Here is a 20,333-nt window from a genome sequence, read left to right on the forward strand (position 1 = left end):
AGCCGGTCCCCCAGGGGGAAGGGCTCGGGGCGACGGCGGGCGGCCGGGGAGAGGCTACGTGCTTCTGGGCTGGGGCTGCGAGCGGGGTGATTTTGTATTAAAATGAGGAGGAGGAAGAAGAGGCAGCCACAGCGGCGGCGGCAGGCGCAGCAGCAGGAGCAGCGGCGTGGGAGGGCTGCAGCCCGGGCGGACGCGCGGAGCCGAGCTGGGCACGGCGGCGGCGGCGACAGCGGCCGGGATGAGTCAACTAATAATTTAATGGGGGCAGAGACGGCAGCGAGGGGGAGAGCGAGCGCGAGCGAGGGGGGGGCAGAGAGAGAGAGAGAGGAGAGGGAGAAACAGCCCCGTCCGGGGACTGGCGCTCACACGCACACAGACGCGCACACACCTCTCCCTGTGCCACCCAGCAACCACCGGCCTCGCCACAACAACAGCAGCCACGGCCGCCCTCTAGCCGCCCGGGGACCGAGCCGAGAGCCGGGGCGACTCCCGAGGACGCTTCCCACCCCGCTCTCGCATTTTGGGAAACTCCTCCTCAGTTTTGTTGGGGTTCCTGCGTTTCTTCCCCCCGTCCCCCCCCCCCCCAAGGCCCAGGGCCATTGTGGTGCTCCTTGTTTGCCTCGGATTCTGGCCGAGTGAGACCGTGGCGACTTTTTTGGGGGGGAGGTGGGGGCGGGGGGGGTGTAGCTCTGAGGCGGGGAGGTGGCTCTTGGTGTCTTCTAATTCCTTCCCCTCTCTCCTCCTCCCCCACTAATCCTCTCTCTCTCTCTCTTCTCTGAACTCACTCGGCTCCCCAGACGCTCGCAGCCCGCGTCCCATGGGCAGGGAGAGGTCCTCGGGGCTGTCGTCAGCGAGGGCCGAATCAAAAGTGGCGTTTAGTGCTTTTCGGGCTTTTTTTCGCGAGCTCCCTGCCCCCCACCTTGCTTTCCCCCGGTAGATGCCCCCGGTGAGGGTGCGAGGCGGTGGGAAGAAAGTTTAAGGTTTGTTCCTATCAGTCGCAATTGCTGGGGAGGGCGGCGGGGGCGAGGGGAGGGGAGGCGCGGTGGCCTCCCCCTCGCCGCGTTCTCCGGGGTCAGCGGGGAGCGGGCTTGCGAGTGACAGCCCGAGTGGACTTTGTGGCCTCGCACCGCGAACCCTGCGCGAGCCCAGGGAGGGGGCACCGCGAGGGCACCTCCTTCCCCTTCCCGGAGACCTGGTCCGCAGTGAATTTTTCCTCCTCTTTTTAAAAGAATCCTCAGCCGCCAACCTCGCCTCCCCAGCTCCACCACAGTGCGCAGGGTTTGCTTTGTTTTTACGATTCTTCCCCCCAACGAATCACTTGTCAGATCAATTTTATCTTCGCCCTCCTCCCTACTTCCCACTCTCCCCTCCTCCCCCTTCGAAAACCCCGTTCTCTGAGGTTAGACATTTTACAAACCATATACGTTGTTTTTCGAATTGTGATTTTTTTTTTTTAACACTCTCCCCCTCCACCCCCCCCATGGCTACTCTTCTAGGCCTTTATTTCTGCCCTTCCCCCGCTTAGGGGGGCGGGGGTAGGGGAAGAGAAAATAATACAATTTCAGGGGAAGTCGCCTTCAGGTCTGCTGCTTTTTTTTTTTTTAATTACAAAAAAAAAAAAAAAAAAAGGACAGAAAACATCAGTCTTGAACTTCTCTTCAAGAACCCGGGCTGCAAAGGAAATCTCCTTTGTTTTTGTTATTTATATGCTGTCAAGTTTTGAAGTGGTGAGTTTCAGGTCGGTTTTGCTAATTTCACTCAGTAAAACTGCAGTGTTTCTGTTTCTAGATAGTACTTTGCTTCTTTGTCTCTTTAAAAGGTCACAGTGAAAGCTTGGCCTGGATCGTGCCGGCCATGTGGAATGGATAAGGGCATAATCTCTTAAAATGTGATTATGGGGTTCGGTGGGGGTGAGGGAGGCCATTTAGCAAGGAACTCCCTGGAAGGATCCCACATTGCAAAAACAAGAAACCAAAAAAACCCAAAAAGGTTCTTGAAACCGGAATGTCGTGCTTTTCTTTTTTCGTGTAAAGGGAAATAATTGCTGGGTCTCACTTCACTGTGTTAGTCAGTAGCGATCACATATGGACTTAGTTGATGGACTGGGAAATGGGATTTTGAGAAAATAGCCTGCTTTCTGTGTGCCAACCAAACGTTACACGAAAATGGACTTTAAAATGTGTAACTCACAAGAAACTCTTGAGCCTGGCATCTGTTGAGACCCGAGTTAGTTCCTGGGCTGCCAGTCCAGCAGGCCCAGTGGAGGCTGCTCTGTGCAATCCCAAACGGAGGTTTGGTGAACTTTAGCCTTGGGCATAGAGTTTAAATGAGTAAATTGGGTGTTTTATGTGCATGTAATTTTGCTTTATAATGTAAAGCTTTTTACAAGATGACTGAGTGTTTAATTGACGCTTATGGGTGGGTGTTGGGAGGACAATTGTGCATGACCTATATGATGTTTTGATTATCAATACATTAACTAAATTAGCATCTATCAGTTTCACTTGCTGTATACTTTATAATGCTGCTAAGCCTCAAGACTGCTGAATATGTTTTTTTAGCATTCATTTTGATGCTGATGTTTCCTTTTTTCTTAAAATTGCCCCACGGGTGAAGTATTTTCAAATCATATGTTTTAAAATTCATTTTCTGCTCTAGGGTAAGGCAACCACTTTCAAAAAAAAAAAAAAGCAGCTCTGTATTATAATCCACATGTAACATTACAAAGAGTGTTTTGAATAAGTTAATAATCATTGCTCTCTAATTTTGGCTTTAGTTTAATATAATGGAGAAGAGTAATCTTGATAAAAAGTGGTTAAAAGAGGCACATTTATTGTTAATGAACCTCATAACCAAAAACAGATGGGACCTCGATCAATGGTAAACCTTTAGTTCTCAGCGTGCCACCCTGGAGTACAAGGATAAATAGCCATTATTTCTCAAACTTTAGAGTTCTTCAATTGGCATTCTTAAGGTTGCTTTTAAACCTACAGATTACCATTGCTCCCTCCTCCCCATTCACCTCTTTTCTTGATTAAATTGGACAGAGTAATCTATGGTTAAACAGAAGAAAAACATGCTTCTAGAAAAGCCATGCTAATATAAGCTGGCTTTCAATTAATCGGATCTAAATAGCTTTTCCGGTGTAATAATTTTTTAAAAGTACAAGAGATGTTAAATTACTAGACAGCTGGAGGAAAGTAATAATTATCATATTCTGATTTTTGAAATATGATCCCTTCCCCCCTTAGTATTGGTAAGCTCAGTATTTCAAGTACTATGAAAGTTCATAATTCCACTCACCTGTTCTTATCAATTCTAGTTACAACTATTTTAGAAGTGACTTGGGTATTGTACTCATTGTTTTATCATAAACCGTATGAAAATTAATGTCCATTGTGTAATTGAAAATAATTATCTATAAATTTTTTTGAAGTCAACCAAGATGTTAACTTCATTGCATACTGAGATTATTTTTGAAAACTGGCAATTGTGTTTTACCTAAATCAAGATTTATTTTTTTTAAAAGCCAGTTTGGCACTTGGATCTAATGCTAATATCACAAAGTATTTTCACGTTTTTTGCTACTTAAGTTAAGAGCATTCTGTTACTAAAGTACTCCTAAATGTTAACTCTAAACATGTGAGTCGTAATGCTTCAGTACTTGGAATATTTGAAGAAGTCCTCCACCTAACATCCATTTGCTTAGGGGTGAGATGATCCAATCACACATTTGAGCCAAGACTTAACTAGATATTTAACAGGTCACTCTTGAAACTTTTATAGTAGAAAACTTTTTCTACAAATTTACCTGCAAAGCCATTGGGGAGTATAAAAATTAGGTGTTTGCTACCTTCTTTTGAGGTGGTATGTATATACATGTATAGTTTTTTTTCTCAAAAATTAAGCTATATGTAAAAATATATATACAACAGATTTAACTAATATTTTGGACTGTAATCATTTTTCCATTCTTGATTAAAGTGTTACTGTTTTGTTTTGTAAAGAGTTTCTAATTTTTAAAAATTGGGACTGTATAAATATAATTTATTTTCTTTCTGGCTCTATTGTGGTGATTCTTGTTTTAGAAGTAAAGCCCATTTCCCCCCACTTACTTTTGGTGGTAGGTCACAAATTACCTTTTATTCACGTGTGTTAATACAGTTTTCACAAATTATTCTGTTAACTTGAATGGACATATGCTGTCATCTAGAAATATAGTAACATATACATTATGTTATATATCTAGCTGAGTAATCTTACAAATTATATTTGTGAAGAGAGATATCTAGGGGTAAAACATTTACATGATGTATGTATGTAAATACAGAGAGAGAGAGAAAGAGAGAGAGAGAGGGAGAGAGAGAGAGAGAGAGGAACACCCCCCTCTAACCGCATCTTCTTTTTAAATTCTGGCAGGTGATCCTGAGAGAGTAACTGAGTATGGATCATTTGAACGAGGCAACTCAGGGGAAAGAACATTCAGAAATGTCTAACAATGTGAGCGATACGAAGGGTCCACCAGCCAAGATTGCCCGCCTGGAGCAGAACGGGAGCCCACTGGGAAGAGGAAGGCTTGGGAGTACAGGTGGAAAAATGCAGGGAGTGCCTTTAAAACACTCGGGCCATCTGATGAAAACCAACCTTAGGAAAGGTAAATACTTTCAAGCCAAATCCTGGAAAGCTGTGAGCCCTGTGCCTACCCAAGGCTGCTCTGTGTGGGTGTGGAGAGGCAGAGCACTCTTTGTAGGTTCTTTGCCTTGATTCTCTTTCTGCTCTGAAATTAGTTACATCCCTGGCTGCAGTGTCAGTCACGTTTTGAAAGTGGAGGCTCTGTGTTTGAGTGGAGCATCGTACTCTGCTACTACAGACAGGAATTGTTGGACATTTAGGTTGATAAGGACTGAATTCAATATAATGGTCTTTAGCTACCCAAGGCTTCCATGGATAAGGTGTAAGGGAAGTAGAGGATATATACATGGCTATTGCTTGTTCTTGCCCTGCTTAAGAATAAGACACTGGCTTTTCCATAAGATTCGCTAGTTGTAAAAGACAGGTTCAGAGGTAATGGAAATCTTGTGTGCTATGATGTAAAAGTTTTGTGATGTCATTTTTGTGGCTTGTTTTCTTAAGAGCAAATGCATTATTTAGCAATGAAAAAACCTGATCATTCTAGTTTTTATGTTTGCTATAACTGGGTATTTTTGATAAAAGGAAGTGCAGATTTAGGCATGTTTACAAGGGGAGGATGTGTAACTGACTCCTTTCTACCCATTTCATGTTAAGTTGATGAAGTTGGACAACTTTGTGTTCAACACTTGTTTATGTAAAGCAGTGCCTGTCCTGGTTACAATGTGTGTGCCTCATAATGGTCTTTATTTTGTCTCTGAATAAATGTGTATAGGATTCAGATTTCCCTTACATTTGCTAAGCAAAGGATAAAAATGCCATCTTTTAGCAACCGAGAATATTAAGTAGATAAAGTTAGAAGGCAGAGGAATTTCATTGTGTTTGATGCATAACATTTATCATACAATCATTTATTTTTTCCTTGGTTTGGCGAAAACAAAGAATATATTGATCCTGAAATGAACAGACACAGCAGACCGTATTGTTAGATCTTTATCTATTAAAAATGGAAAAACAGCACTTCAGCAAATTCTTTGGCCTCTACTCATGATTACCCTATTTATTGATTGTTTGCCAAGAATGTATGCATCTTAAGAAAGCCAGGGTAAGAGCATTAAAAATATAATTTATTACGGCTTTTCAAACAGAGTGCATTAATATTGTACTGTGAAGCACTGGGGCTCTATAAAAAAGACTTTCTGACGCCTGCAAACATATAAGTTCCATAAATTCCTAAATAGGAGATTTCAGCTGTCTCTGGTATTATGTGATATTTGCACAGCAAACTTTTAATGCCAGGACAGTTTTAGACAAGGATTCTACAGACTTCACTGCTCCTTATGGCAGACGTGCTGTTTACACAGGCTCATAAACCTTCAGCAAAAGCTTCTAAGACTGCCTCCAGGTTTAAATCATGCGGTATTTTTAGCAGTCGGCAGTGGCCAGTGCACTCCCCCTTTAATGCTGGAAGGTTATGAAGTTGCTGTAGTTGGAAGTCTCGCCAAACACTCTCACAAATAATCAGACAGTTCAGAGAAGGCTCCTGTTCAGCGTTACTCCCAATAGCAGGAGGGCAACCGTGACAGTTTGCTGGAAGATTTAGCGGCTAGGTTTGTAATTAAATGATACTGTTGTCACTTTATCAGTAGCCACCTTTCATTACCTACGGGGTCCCGATAAATAAAGCCGAAGATATATATCCAATATATTTCAGTCGTTTGAAAAACCCACAGTGATGTCATAGGTCTAAGGAGAACAGCATGTAGTAGGACAAGTCAGTCTCCTCCTTGGAGAGGAAAAATCAATGCATATGTTTTTGTTGTACTAACCCAACTCTTTGAAGACATCAGGACAGGGGGAGGAGAAACCAAACTACAGTAATTTCACTTCCTGCTCAAAAGATTTTTTTTTCCTTACAGTATTGCCTTGATAGTGATTTATTTTGTTTAATTGAAGAAGGTTCCTTGCTTATTTCAAACAACAAAAATCACTGAAGCCTTTTAGTGGTGGTGGTGGTGTGTGTTTTTGTGTGTGTGTGTTTAATTTTATTTTTTGTGTCTGGTTTCTGTTTGACAGGTGCTAGATAAAAATTGTGGCTGAGATGTGGCTTAAGAAAAAGGGGTTGGATGTTTTTGTTTATTTGTTGAGGAGATTTTGCCAAAGTACCTCCAAGCCAAGAAAGAAATCACCAGTTTGTATATTGCTGTTTTTGCTGTGGTCTCCCCAAATCTTCTGATCCCTGGCGGATTCTCTCTCTGGTATAAAACAGCCGAATGAATGACAAGAATATTGGCAAGCTTCACGGCTTGCTTTTTTATGCCTCGCCTGTTGGATATCTCCGAATGAGTTTGTGAGCTTTTCTAAGTCAACCTAAAGGTTTTGGTGTTTTTTTTTTCTTTTTTCTTTTTCAGAGCTAGAATCTCTTGTGAACAGTTCACTGAGGCTTTGGTGAAGAGGCATGTGTAGAAAAATGTAGCTGTTTTACTGCCAGCTTTTGTTTGCAGAATAGAGCACTTTTAAAGGGCATCTCCGGTGTCAGTAGAAAATCCCGATTTTTTAGTTCTGGTTGGCATGCGCTGGACATCTTCAGAAGTTGGTAGGATTCTGCGAGTCCAGAGGGCAGAGCTTAAAGAGGCATTAATGTTACGGGACTAATTGAGGATCCTGGGTGCCCTGTTAAAGTAACCCTTGCCATCATTTATGGTAAAGATGATACCCTCCTGGCAGTTTGCCACAGTGCAGTTCAGATGCATCTGCTTTTAACCCTTTTCTGCTTATCCCTGGGAGTCTGACAGTGCGCTCGCTGCGTGAACACCTTGAGTGCTACAGCGTTCCCTGATTTCCGTTTCCAGAAGCCTTTTTTCTAACCCCGGTGTGGCCTGTGCCGATTCATCATCTGGCTACTGAGTTGTTACATTGGATTAAAGTAAATAGAGAGAACATCGAATCTACGCAGATTCCTTGATCCTAATATGTCCTGATACGAGGCCAGTTTCCTTTTCCCGCTCTCATTTTCATCCCATTTACTACAACAAGACTGTTCATTTTAAAGACATATGGTTACTGTGATATGTTTTTAGTCAGGTAGATTAAATGAGGAGCCATCAAAATAAAAATCTTATTTATCTACATTATGCGCATATTGAAATCCTATATTTTGAGCGTCAGTTTGGTTAAGTTTTGCGTTCCTTTTATGGAAGCATTATAAAGTAAAATCTCTAAAAAGGAAGTAAAAGGCTAATCATTTTATGGCCAAAGGTAATTTGTTTGGGCACAAACAAGGGATAGTTTAATATTAACAAAAGCCTGTAGGCCACGTGAAGTTGGTTCTTGTGAAGACAACTGGAGTGAGTCAGGTTTGCACACTGTCTACATTACCACTCACAACAGATCAGACAAGACACCTACTTCTCTCTCGTCAGCAGTATCATTTGATCAGAAAGGTAATTCTGCATTCACTCATCTTGATGGAAGCAGAGCCCCACTTACCCTCGGAGCAGGTTCACATTCTGTTTCCATATTTCTCTCTCAACTCTGAAACAGAGAAAAGGTTGTATATGTTGGTGTGTGCGTGCCTGTGTGTTTCTGTGCCCTGTCTGCCTGGGAAACAGTCTCTTCCCTTCTCTCACTGTTGTGAAGATTTATTTTCATGGCTTCGTGTGTTTTTTCCCTCCCCCAGACTGTATTTCTGAAGATTGTTGGTTTGCATCTCTTCCTCCCTGTCTCTTCGATAGGAACCATGCTACCGGTGTTTTGCGTGGTGGAACATTATGAAAACGCCATTGAATACGATTGCAAGGAGGAGCATGCGGAATTTGTGTTGGTGAGAAAGGACATGCTTTTCAACCAGCTGATAGAAATGGCACTGCTGTCTCTGGGTTACTCGCACAGCTCTGCTGCCCAGGCCAAAGGTAAATGACGCACGTGCAGGGCTGGGGAAATTGCTTGGCATCCTTTGTTTACCTCCCAGGGAAAGCTCTGAATATTTTTTTTTTTATTCAAAGAACTGTAGGCTGTGTATGATGACACTGGTTCCTTATAGACTGTGGCTTTAAAAAATTGGCTTAATTCAGTTTGGTTTAGTTAACACACATTTTGCTCATGTGGAATGTCGAGGTAGATTTTTTTTTTAAATTACTTCAGCTGAATCATTAGTATGCTTATTGACCTTAATAATCTGCTCCACTGAGGACCCACAAGGAAGTGAGGAGCGTATTTGAGCAGATGGACTGTTGAGAGTCAATTTGCATTTATGACTGAATATCTAGTTCTGTTTCTTTTATTCTGTTTCTGATGGTTTTATGGGCTGTAAAGTATTTTTCAATGCTGATTCCCTTTGCAATAGAGAATCTTATCTGAATCGTAAAGCCATTTAGAACTGGTTCAGCTATGTCTTATTAGAACTTCCTGTAAGTTAGGAAAATGTGGCCTGGGCATCGGTTTTATTGATGGGGTTTGATTTCCAAAATAATAAAACAACCCTACAGTCATTTACATAATTTCACAATTTGGAAAGCTGAGCTATGAATATTTTCACTGACCTGCCTTTTAGAGGGAAGGGAATCATTCAGACAGAAATAACAATATTGCTTGTGGTGGGGGCCATGAAAGAAAGAAAAAAACTACCAGATGTATTACCTGAAGGGTAAAACCTGTAGTGACATATTCTCTTTATCTGGAATAGGGCTAATCCAGGTTGGAAAGTGGAATCCAGTTCCACTGTCTTATGTGACAGATGCCCCTGATGCTACGGTAGCGGATATGCTTCAAGACGTGTATCATGTGGTCACGTTGAAAATTCAGTTACACAGGTGAGTCAGGACAGCGTTCTAGGGGAAAACATTCTAGTTACCTGATATTTTTAACTAAAGCATCTCTGGTCAACCTTTTTATTTCCTCTGTGTTTCAGACGGGTTAATTAAAATTGATTTTGTTACCTTACCCTTTCTGCTTTATTTTCCTAACTTCAGTGTAGAATTTAAAAGCAACCCCCCACCCCCACCCCCCAAATTTATAGGTTTGTGCAGGTTATCAAAATACGAGACTTTATATTGAGTCAATGAAATGATGCATTACAAGAAGGCATTTTACATAAAGTTTACTTAAGAGAAAAATATTTTTGCATATCATGAACAGTGCCATCTGTGTACATTTTGTGAAAGAATGCCTTGTTCGCTCTTGCCGCGGCCTTGCTTATTTATATAGTTTTTTACCATTTTAATTCGTATGAACGGAGTCACGAAAGGAAAATGGTTAATACATTCATGCTTCTCCCTGCTTGCTCGTGAGAAAGCAGTACACCTTAAATTGTCTTCCCGAGCGCATCAGAGCAGGAAGGTAGAAGTAACATGAAAAAATAGCCACCACAGGCAGCTGATGTATAATTCATGCATCGATACAGCAGATGTGTTGTATAAAGTAATTAACTAATCGGAACAATCAGGAGACCGAGAGCAATCTCCAGATGCATCTGTTTGATGCGCAAAATGAAATCTGTCTGTCTTAAAGGAATGTTTTGCAGCGGGATGCAATCTTGTAATAATCCCCTTTCTAATCTCTGTCTCACATAGTTGCCCCAAACTCGAAGACTTGCCTCCTGAACAATGGTCGCACACCACAGTGAGGAATGCTCTGAAGGACCTCCTGAAAGATATGAATCAGAGTTCGCTGGCCAAGGAGTGCCCCCTTTCACAGGTACTGAGCAGAGCGTGGAATAAATAATAAGACATCCCGGGCAGCCCTGATGTGAGGTTCCACGGGGCTCCGTAGTCTTAAGCAACCGGTATCGGAAGCGAGAATCTGCCAGACATGCCAAGTGGCTTGACCACTGGTGACTTTTAAAAATACGCCTCATTCATTCTGAACAGAGCCTTTACACTTTTTCTCCCTTGGGAAAAGAGCAAAGGAAAAACGGCTCAGCAGCCTCTGCTGGCTGGCTTTCCCATTCCTCTTCTGAGCATGGAAGCTCCATTCTCCCCAGTGCTCTGATGTAGGGAAGAGTAAAGGTAGTAACACTTCCAGGAGCCTGCAGTGAATGGCTTTGTAAGTGTTAACGTGGAAAACTTCATCATGCTGCCTGAATTAAATGAGTTCAGTTGTCTAATACTTAGCTCATTATAAAAATAAAAAACTACAAAGAGCATTTGTAGTAATAATTATAAAAGTAAGAATAGAAATCTCCTGTAACTAAAGGTTGAGTAGCTTTTGTTCTTTAGGAGTTTCTCACTAATTTGGGGGCATTGTTTTACCTTCCCCCCCCCCTCTGAGATGCCTGTCATACCACCAGGAATTTTTGGAATAAGACAAAGATCTATTTTTATTGTGCTTGGTTTTTTTAGAATGAATTTTGATGGAGAGTTACTAAAACTGTAGAGAGAGAGACCGCCCCTGTTTCCAAATGTAAAAACCAAACATTGTGTTGGATAGTGCTCAGCTAATTTCAGATTTGAAAAAAAAAAAGCAAAGGTGCTATGAACCTGCTTTTCATGGGCTGCCTATGCGGTCACTACATAAACGTGGTATAAAGCCATCCCCAGTGCCCAAATGCAGCGCTAGGTCATCCTGTGACATAGTATAATTAAAGTGCTGATAGAACTAGATGTTTAAGGTTTTCTTTTAGTTCAAGTTTAAAATGTAATTCTGAATGTCAGTCTGTCAGTCATGTGAACTTGAACTGTACGACTCTGCTACAAACATGTCTGCAATTGAGGGAGTCTTAAAATGTGTTTCTGATGTGATGCTCATGAAGATACAGGGCACCTTTGGAAGGAAGCTTGTGGGCTTCTGTGCTACCTTTTCATGGAACCTCCATGCATTGCAGGTTTGCTGCAATATAGCCCATCAGTATTCCTTTGGTATTTATTAGCAGTTATAGGAGCAAAGCAAATGAATTAAGTTGATAGTTAATGATGACTTGCTATGTTCTTTTAAGGTGAGCTCTAGCCACAGGTAAAATATTACCTGTGTTGTTAAATGTTAGTTTCTTGTAATTCAGAGCAACTCAAGCTCACTTCCTTCTGTCCTTCCTCGTTCACCCGTGGAGTAGAAAGGATGTGACTTTATACACCTCCAAAATAATTTAAACTAATGAAACACGGAAATCTATAGGATGATTGAATGAAGCAGGTGACTCTTAACCTCTGGGACTTCGGGTTTTGCAGACAACTCCAGATAACATGCCACTTGGTTACTAGCATTTGAAAATTGGAAATGTCCTCGAAATAAACTTCATTTTTTTTAAAAAATTCAGAGGTAATACATGTAGCAACACCCAGAATAGGAACCTCAAGTATCTTCATGTTACTAAGTGTCCCATTGATTTTGGAAGTAAATTCAGGCAAAGATTTAACACATGTATTGTGAACTGGAGGAGGAGGATGCAAGTACAGTATTTATCAATATAGGCAGTGAGAACTCATTATTAAATGACATCAACATTCGGCCAGTAAACTCCACCTCACTGTAGCTTATAAATATAATTGTGAATTTACTTAATGTTATCATGGGAAATGAATTGAATACAGACAGTTATAACATTAAACTGAATGACAAAATGAAATTTGGGACTTGGTTTTGGAGTCATATATTGGTGAATTCCTATAGAGAGGCCTTTAGAAGATCATGCGCGCGCGTGTGTGTGTGTAGACTTTGCAGTAATCATTCAGTGGTGAAACTAGGCTGCATCTTCAACATCAGTTGTAATTACAGTCATCTTTTCTTTAAAGAAATCTTTTGAAAAAATGCATAGTTGAGCAGTGGCAGCAAATATTTGAAATTAATTTAATATTTAATACTATGAAGAAAGTGCAGTCTGTTGTCTAAATGAGGGACTTATTCTATATTCTGTTACATCTTCTATCCTTTCTGTAAAATAAACTCCATGAATCTGATACTCAATTCAGAATGTTTTGATAATGAACTATTTTCCATTTTTCTTTTATTTTATTTGCTGTCATAAGTTATTAAAGACAAGAAATTCAGGCTCTCTAAGGACTAAGCCAAAAATATATGCTGAGTTTGGCAAAAATGACTCTTTATCCTGAGGCTAAGATTTGGTGATGAAGATGCTATGGTAAAAAAAAAAATGCCTAGCAAATAAATATTGTCTCAGTCTTGTATAAAACGGGACCCAACACAAAGAAATCCTGTATTAAGACCTTTTGACCCCCTGTGGAGATTTTATTCATTCACTTAAGAACTTTCAGCATACAATTCAGTGTTCACATTTTGCTGTACAGTAAGAGTTGTTTTGTTTAATATGATAAAATAACCTTGTAGCCACTTAGGGCTACAGGATCCCCTAATACTATGTTTAGCAGATGTCTACCCTGTGGGCAACAGACTCCCTTTACAGAGTAGAGGCCAGGAAGGAATGGGAAGGGGAGCCAGCAGGAATTTGCCTCCTGGTGTCAGATAAACCCTGCCTCCGATTCTCTTAGGAGGATTGTCTCAATCTTGCTAAAGCAGAAGTCCATTTGGGACTTGGAATCATAGAACTAGGACGTGTTACTTTCCCAGACTTCTCCTTGGACAGATAGAGGAGCCACTGTCCCCAGAGATTAAAGTCAAAATGCTGGTTACTGACTGACCCGAAAGTCCTTTCCCAATGATACATTTTAAAGTAAGTGCTGATTTTAAAATGCATACTTAACATTTTGGTGCAGTAATATTTTCTTTGATAATATTTGCAAAGTTTTCTCCAGCTGCAGAGGTTCCATAAGTGTGCATGTGGTTTCATTTATAACTCATAGCTTTCTTTATTTGCAGTACTGCTTTCCTATCATAAATCTGCCCCAATAGATTGACACCCCTTTATTAAGTTTTGGTCCCACATGTTTGTTTATTTTTGTAAAATGTTCTAAGACATAAGAAATGCCTCGCTTGTTACAGATCTGAGGTTGGGCGTTGTATCGTTACTCTTGCTTTTTTTCAGTGGGATATGGTTAGATAAGTTGGATGTTGTATTCTGAACCCCACGTAATGCAGAGAATGAAGTCTGATGCGGGGACCAGAAAGCCTGTGGTCATGAGAACTTTGAGAGTGTAGATTCGGGAGTTGAAAAAATAAACATTTTGCCTTTCATTTTGATTTTAGTTTTCTCTGAAGTATCAGAAATGGAACTTTTAAATACTGGAGATTATATATATATTCAGTACAAGGATAGATTCATTTTGTTGAATGTATCATTAGTAAACATCAGTTATTACTTCTACCAGCCTAATGCTTTCCTTCTGAAAATGTTTAGGTCAGATAATCCTGAGAGATTCTCATGTGATAGGTGCATTATTACCACCCATCCACACCCCACACCGGGGTGCGCGTGCGCACACATATGTCACCGCCTTCACATTTGAAGGCACTGCGTTATTTTCTATTTCTCACCTGGGGAAAAGTAGCTCCAAGCCCAGGTCCTACATAAACTAAGTAGGAGTTGACATTTTTATTTTCAAGTAGCAAAGGCTATAGAAAATGAATTCAAATGTGAACATTCCATTTAGAAGTAATATTGAGAAAAAGGATTTTTGGGTTTTCATTTTCCTGCCAGCATCAGGGTCTAATATGTGTTAGATTTTTTAAATTATGTATTGGCAAAACAGATTTTTTTAAAAAAAGGAAACTGTGCTGCCCTCCTGGAGCTTAGCATTTAAAATTTAACTCTGCTGATTCCCTGGAACTTAGACATTTAATAAACCTGTGTTCAGTTTATTTTCATTCTGTATTATAAATAACACTGGAGCAACAATTTTAAAAGCCCTGTTTGTTACATATTTTTAACTGCACTTTGTAATTTTTTTCATAACTTTTGCACTGAAGTGACATTTTAAAATATTTTTTGGGAAACACTGATAATCACATTCTCTCAAAGGAACAGGCAGCATCAGTATTCATATATTGTATTTCATGTGAGAGCCTAACCTATGACATTCATTCACATATTTACATATTTATACACTCAGAAATATGTATCGACAGTCTGCTGTATGACAGCAGACTCCTATTTCCAGTGAAATAATAAGGATGACACACCTTAATAGTTGAAGTAATAATAGTTAATTTTGATTTAGTGCTTTAGTATCAAGAGCACTTCTATCACCCTGTTTTATATTTTGCCATTTTCAGTTCGGGAACCTGAGGCATATAATGTTTAAATAAATGCCCATGGTTACATTGCTAGGTGAGGGGCAAGAATTCATACCTGGAGCTTGTGAGCTTAACCAGGATTCCTTCTTGCTCACATACATAGTAAAGGACTATTTTTAAAAAGGCGTTCTCAAATTAATTTGATGTTTTTATAAGATATTTAGATTTCTAGGAAGTATTGATAACTACTTACAGCTTTCCAGTTGTCTTTATTCTCACTATTGAAATTTTTCTTTAACATGTGTTTTTAGATCTTTGATTTTGTTGTTTGTATAATAACTTGCTTTTTAAAAGAACCATCATCTCGTACCCCTAATTTTGAGCATGAGAGGGTGATTCAGCCCACAGGGGCTGACTTCTGGAATGATGTGGTATATTGAGGTTCCAGAAGATTTGAATGTCACAGCTCTGTGGCAGTCACTTCTCCCCCCAATCCTCACATCCATCTTGATCAGTAGGTATAATGGAGCGAATAGCCCTTTGTTTTGAACCCCAAGACCATGTCAGACATTTCATTGGAAACAGTGAGCAGTTCTTGAGTCTATCTGAAAGTATAAACCAGTGATGGCGAACCTATGACACGCGTGTCAGAGGTGACACGCAAACTCGTTTTTTGGTTGATTTTTCTTTGTTAAATGGCATTTAAATATATAAAATAAATATCAAAAATATAAGTCTTTGTTTTACTATGGTTGCAAATATCAAAAATTTTCTATATGTGACACGGCACCAGAGTTAAGTTAGGGTTTTTAAAAATGCTGACACGCCGAGCTCAAAGGTTCGCCATCACTGGTATAGACCTTAGTCATCCACTGGACTGATTTTAAGGATGAGGATATAACTGGCAACTCCACTTAAAACTGGAAAGTTTCCTGCCCTGGCCAGTGTTGCTCAGTCGGGAGCATCGTTGGTGTACTGGAAGGTCTCGGGTTTGATTTCAGGTCAGGGCACATACCTGGGTTGTAGGCTCTATCCCAGATGCCTATGGGAGACAACCGATTGATGTAACTCTCTCTGTCTCCCCCTCCTTCTCTCTCTCTCTCTCTCTCTCTCTCTCTCTCTCTCTCTCTCTCTCCCTCCCTCCCTCCCTCCCTCCCTCTCCCTCTCCCTCTCTCTCTCCTTTCCTTTCCTTCCTCTCTAAAAAAATCCACACCAAACAAACTAGAAATTTCCTGTTTGAAGTGTGCTTGTAGGATTTTGTGCCTGCATCTTCCTAGTGTAATATTATAAATCTTGTTGCTAATTACCATGTATTTTGGGAAATACCTGTATTCTTTCCTTTTTTAAAATTAAAAAAACATCCCAGTCCTTACCCTACTGACCATGGGAATTCCAGCTTGTGAATATCTGCTTTTCCAGGCACTGAAGTACTTGATACTAATTGGATTTTATTACCACTTTCAGCAATTGTATTAATGGCAAGGTCCATAATGGAAATAGTAACCAGTCTTATAGGCATAATTGTGTGTGAATTGCTAAACTTACACCAAATAATTTTTTCTGCCTCCTTTTTTGAACCAGTTATTACTTCATTCTCACTGTTCTTGGGAAAATATTGCAACACAAGATATTTCAGACAGTGAGATACCTGCTCGTGTTAATATTATAATACATAGAGTCTACTGTAGAAGTGTCCTCTAAATTGCAAGTTTTACTTTTTGAATCTCATTTTTAGCTGCTTTAGACACATAAAATTTTTACTGTAGCTTGATGTTAGTTCTCTATAACCTTTTAGAAATATTAATCAAAATGGGCTGAACTTAATAAAGCACCTAACTTACAGTGGATTGATCTCAAATATTTTATGGCCACTATCTTTTCACAATAGTACAACATAAAAGAGTTTAAGCCATGCCAATTTAGGGATGCTTAACAATGTGTAAGTACTTCATTTTCACTTAATAGGTTTTTTACCTCTGCTTTGTTTTAGATCTTGAACAGGTTTCCTTTGACCTCAAAATCACTAATGCAAGAAAAATTACCATATCATGAGAGCATTTCCCCTATTTTTTTCTGGTTTGTAGAATAATAAATACTTCCAAGGCTTAGGAGTAGACATGGCCTGGGTGAAAGCCTATTAAATGCTATGTTCTAATTGTGTGTGTGTGTTTAAGTTAACTGGTACATGCTAATTAATCTGGTTTTCCTGCTAAAACAGAGCCAGCTTTAGAGTGCTTTTTGAGTGTCTTTTTTTCACAATTATGACTTGAAATTTCAAGCTGGGCTCTATCTGGATTTGCTTTTTAAACCTGCTTTATTTCATGTCAAATTTGAGCCCCTTACAAACTCGTACACAAACAAACAAACAACAACCCTAAATTCAGGATAATCCAAACAAACAGATACACCCAATTTTTTTTTCTTTCTCATTGGAAACCATTTGATCATCTCAGGCTCTGAGCATAGAAAACATAAGAGAGCCTTTAACATAACAGGGGAGAGCTCAGCCGGGCTCTGCAGCTCATTGCCAATTGAAGTAAGGAACGCTCTGGCTGTTGGGACTTTTAAATCTAGACTTAAAAGTTATTTGTTCTGTTTAGCATTTTTAAAATGATTCTATTAGGAATTGTATGTGCTTCAGTTTTAATTTTAACTCATAATGATTGTAAAGCACCCTGGGATGCTTGCGCGAAGGGCACCACAGAAATACAAGATTGTGTTGTGTTCTAATATGCAGCGTTATTATGGGGTGCTGGAGTTTCATCATGGACAATTCATAAGGTTGCAGAATCCCTCATTGCAGGAAGGTGTCTGACTTCCTTTAACAGCCTCTTTTTTCTTTCTCTCATTCTCACTCTAAAACTTTATCCTCTTCAGTCATCCTCTTTACTTCTTTAAAAAAGAAATCTTGTTTTGCAGTATTTTCCCATGAACATGCTAATCTAATTTAGTTTACTCAGAGGAGTTAAAGATGCAAACCAGATGATAGGGTGAAAGTGAAGAAAGAGTGAAGCTTTAATTGTTAGCATTATTTGAGATCACATTCGTATCTAGATGACAAGACAGGGAGGGTACTTCCTCATTGGGTACCCCCGACTGTCCTGGGCTTCTCCTGTTTTACTGTCAATTCAGCATTTATTCCCAGGCAATTAAAAAATATGGAGCAAACCGAAACAAGTATTAACTATTTGAAACCTCACAAATAGCTATTTCCCAAAAAGTATTAAAACTCTCCAGGATTATGTTAACAGAGGACAGAGCTTGATTGTGCTTTCTTTTTATTTCTTAATGGAACTATTTCTTGAAGTAATACATTTCTTCAGAAACTTCATTCTGTTGCTCGCGTGTGAGTATTTGTGTGTCATTGGTCTTCGTCATCACTGATTCGTGAGCTGTTAGCTTTCATTCCATGAGGTCTGTGAGCTTGGGCAAATGACTCTCCGTGCCTCAGTTTCCCCATCTGAAAAGTGGGAAGATCATAGTACTAATTTTGCAGGACTGTTATGAGAATGGCATGAGTTAATACTTGTACAACATTTAGAACAACACTCAGTTCTAAAGTGTTCAGTAACCTGAGTTGTTTTACTAAGACATGGGATGGAGAGTTTGAAATTGCATTTGTGGGTGCTGCATAGCCTAGGAAACTTTGCTGCTACATAGATTTGATGTAAGCTTCCTTTTTATAGAAACAACCAAGAACTTTCCATTTGTGAAGAAATTAGAGGACTGTGTTATAACTCATTCTCACTTTTTGAGGGATCCTTTTAGCATCGTTCGTAGAATCATTAAAAAGTTTCGATGTATTTTAAAATGGAAGTGGGGGAAGACTTGAGCCTTGTGCTCTAAATAAGCACATTGGCAAGTTATGTAAATATGACACTTTAGATGCACAATGTGAAAAAGATAAAGATGCCTCATGGGACTATCTTCTGGATGTGAGTTTCCCCAGTGTCCTTTCCTTTAATTTTCCTCACCCCACTCCCCATTCTCAGGCTCTTATTCCCTTTCTGTACCCATCAGAGTGCTTTCTTCATTGTTCTGATATTAACTGGACTAACTGGTCTCCCTCTGTACACTGTAATAGTCTGTGTACAAAAGGGATTGTTTTATTCATCATCATAATCATAAATGCTGGCACACAGTAGGGTCTCAAAAATATGTGTAAACTGAAATATCCTCATAGGATGTTCACCATGTTAATTTCATGAACCAATAAATTCTGTCAGTAGTTTTATTAGTTGTATTTTATCTATAGTATCCTGGCTTACAAAATATTTTTCCTGTTATACTTCATTTTGAATTTTCATACCCAAGAGCAAATTGCTTCTGGATTTTTTTCTAAGAAAACCTGCTTACATTACAAGCTGTTACATATTTTTACTTATATGTAATATTCTTAAATATATATGTATGGCACTTACATGTTGGTAACCTGAACAATAGTTTTGACCAAGTACAGGGGACCCAGAGTTCTAAAAAAAATGCTATAAAAGACCTAATTATACATCACTATTAAGCACAATCTTTAGCACCATATTTCTATGCATTTTAAATTTTTCATAATTGAACATATATTTCAGTGTGACTAATACTTTTCCTTTTGTCTCAGTTGTGTTATAGTTGAGATCCACATTTTCTTTTACTGAATCTAAAATCTCTTTTAGTTAGAAAAATCTCTTCACTAACATATTTTAGTCCCATTTGTCCATTTCTCATATTTAAAAATAAAATTAAGAGGGAAAACTTCAATAACACAGTCTAAATGATTTATAGACAACGATGCTGATGCTGCCAACACAGAAATGCTAACAGCCAGGACCACCCCGTGTGAGTTCACAGTGTCCATTCCTCAATTGATGTGCACAAGTCCACAGTTGGCCTTGGAGACTCTGGTTAAGCCTGTAAACATATAATGTATATGTCAGCTATAAAGGTCCTGGATCACCTGAATTTAGAGAGAGCTGCAAGTGTAGATAACTGTTCAGTCATTCCAGAACGCGCCTCAGGGACTTCGCTTACCCACCCCCCTCACCAGCTCAGCCGAGAGCACACACCTCCAGTGATGGACGGGCTCGTTAATTCACGATGTCTAACCCGTCCAACATGTGTGGGGTTTTTTTTTGTTTGTTCGTTTTTGCCATTTCACCACAACAAAATCGGTGATTATCAGCGTATGACATTTTCCCGAAATGAAGCATTTTTGTAATATCGATAGAGATGAATCTGATTAGTTTGGTTTTTCTTTATGACCTGATCCAGAGGTGACATTGATTTATATTTATCCAGTGGACGTGGGAAGTCTTGGTGGATAGCTAACAATAAAACACAGAAATCAACAACATGATTTAGCCCTTAGTCTCCTGTAAAATCTTGGATCAGATCTGAGGGGTCCACAGACCCTGCAATGGGCTTCCTAGGGTTTGTGCAGACCTGAAGGTTATTTATAAGGAACCTTTGGGAGCCCCTGTGGGGAGAGCGTCCTTAGGATTTAGGAGACTCCCAGAGTTCTGGCGTCTCCATCAAAAACTAAAAGCCAGACTGTTTTTTTCTCCCCAATTTTTAGGTAATGTAGCTTAAAATCTAATAGTGTTCATGTAAAGAAGGAATGCAAAGAAGGAATATGA

At 39.7% G+C, this 20,333-nt stretch overlaps 1 protein-coding gene across 5 annotated transcripts in view; it reads left to right on the forward strand.

Moving 5' to 3' along the window:
- Positions 1–20,333, forward strand: part of SATB1 (SATB homeobox 1) — a 102,125-nt gene that overhangs the window by 19,084 nt on the left and 62,708 nt on the right. For 3 of the 5 annotated variants that reach the window (XM_006083655.3, XM_006083658.3, XM_023749455.1), the window contains exons 1-5: positions 782–1,727; positions 4,420–4,654; positions 8,364–8,540; positions 9,314–9,440; positions 10,200–10,323. In XM_006083655.3, coding sequence (XP_006083717.1) covers positions 4,444–4,654; positions 8,364–8,540; positions 9,314–9,440; positions 10,200–10,323 — 639 coding nt within the window. In that variant the 5' untranslated portion in view covers positions 782–1,727; positions 4,420–4,443. Of the gene's footprint in view, positions 1–781; positions 1,739–4,419; positions 4,655–8,363; positions 8,541–9,313; positions 9,441–10,199; positions 10,324–20,333 lie in introns of those variants that run through there. The other 2 variants (XM_014450470.2, XM_014450472.2) reach the window with 2 other exon arrangements.

The sequence above is a fragment of the Myotis lucifugus genome, unplaced genomic scaffold (assembly GCF_000147115.1).
Source record: "Myotis lucifugus unplaced genomic scaffold, Myoluc2.0 scaffold_8, whole genome shotgun sequence".
Lineage (NCBI taxonomy): Eukaryota > Metazoa > Chordata > Mammalia > Chiroptera > Vespertilionidae > Myotis > Myotis lucifugus.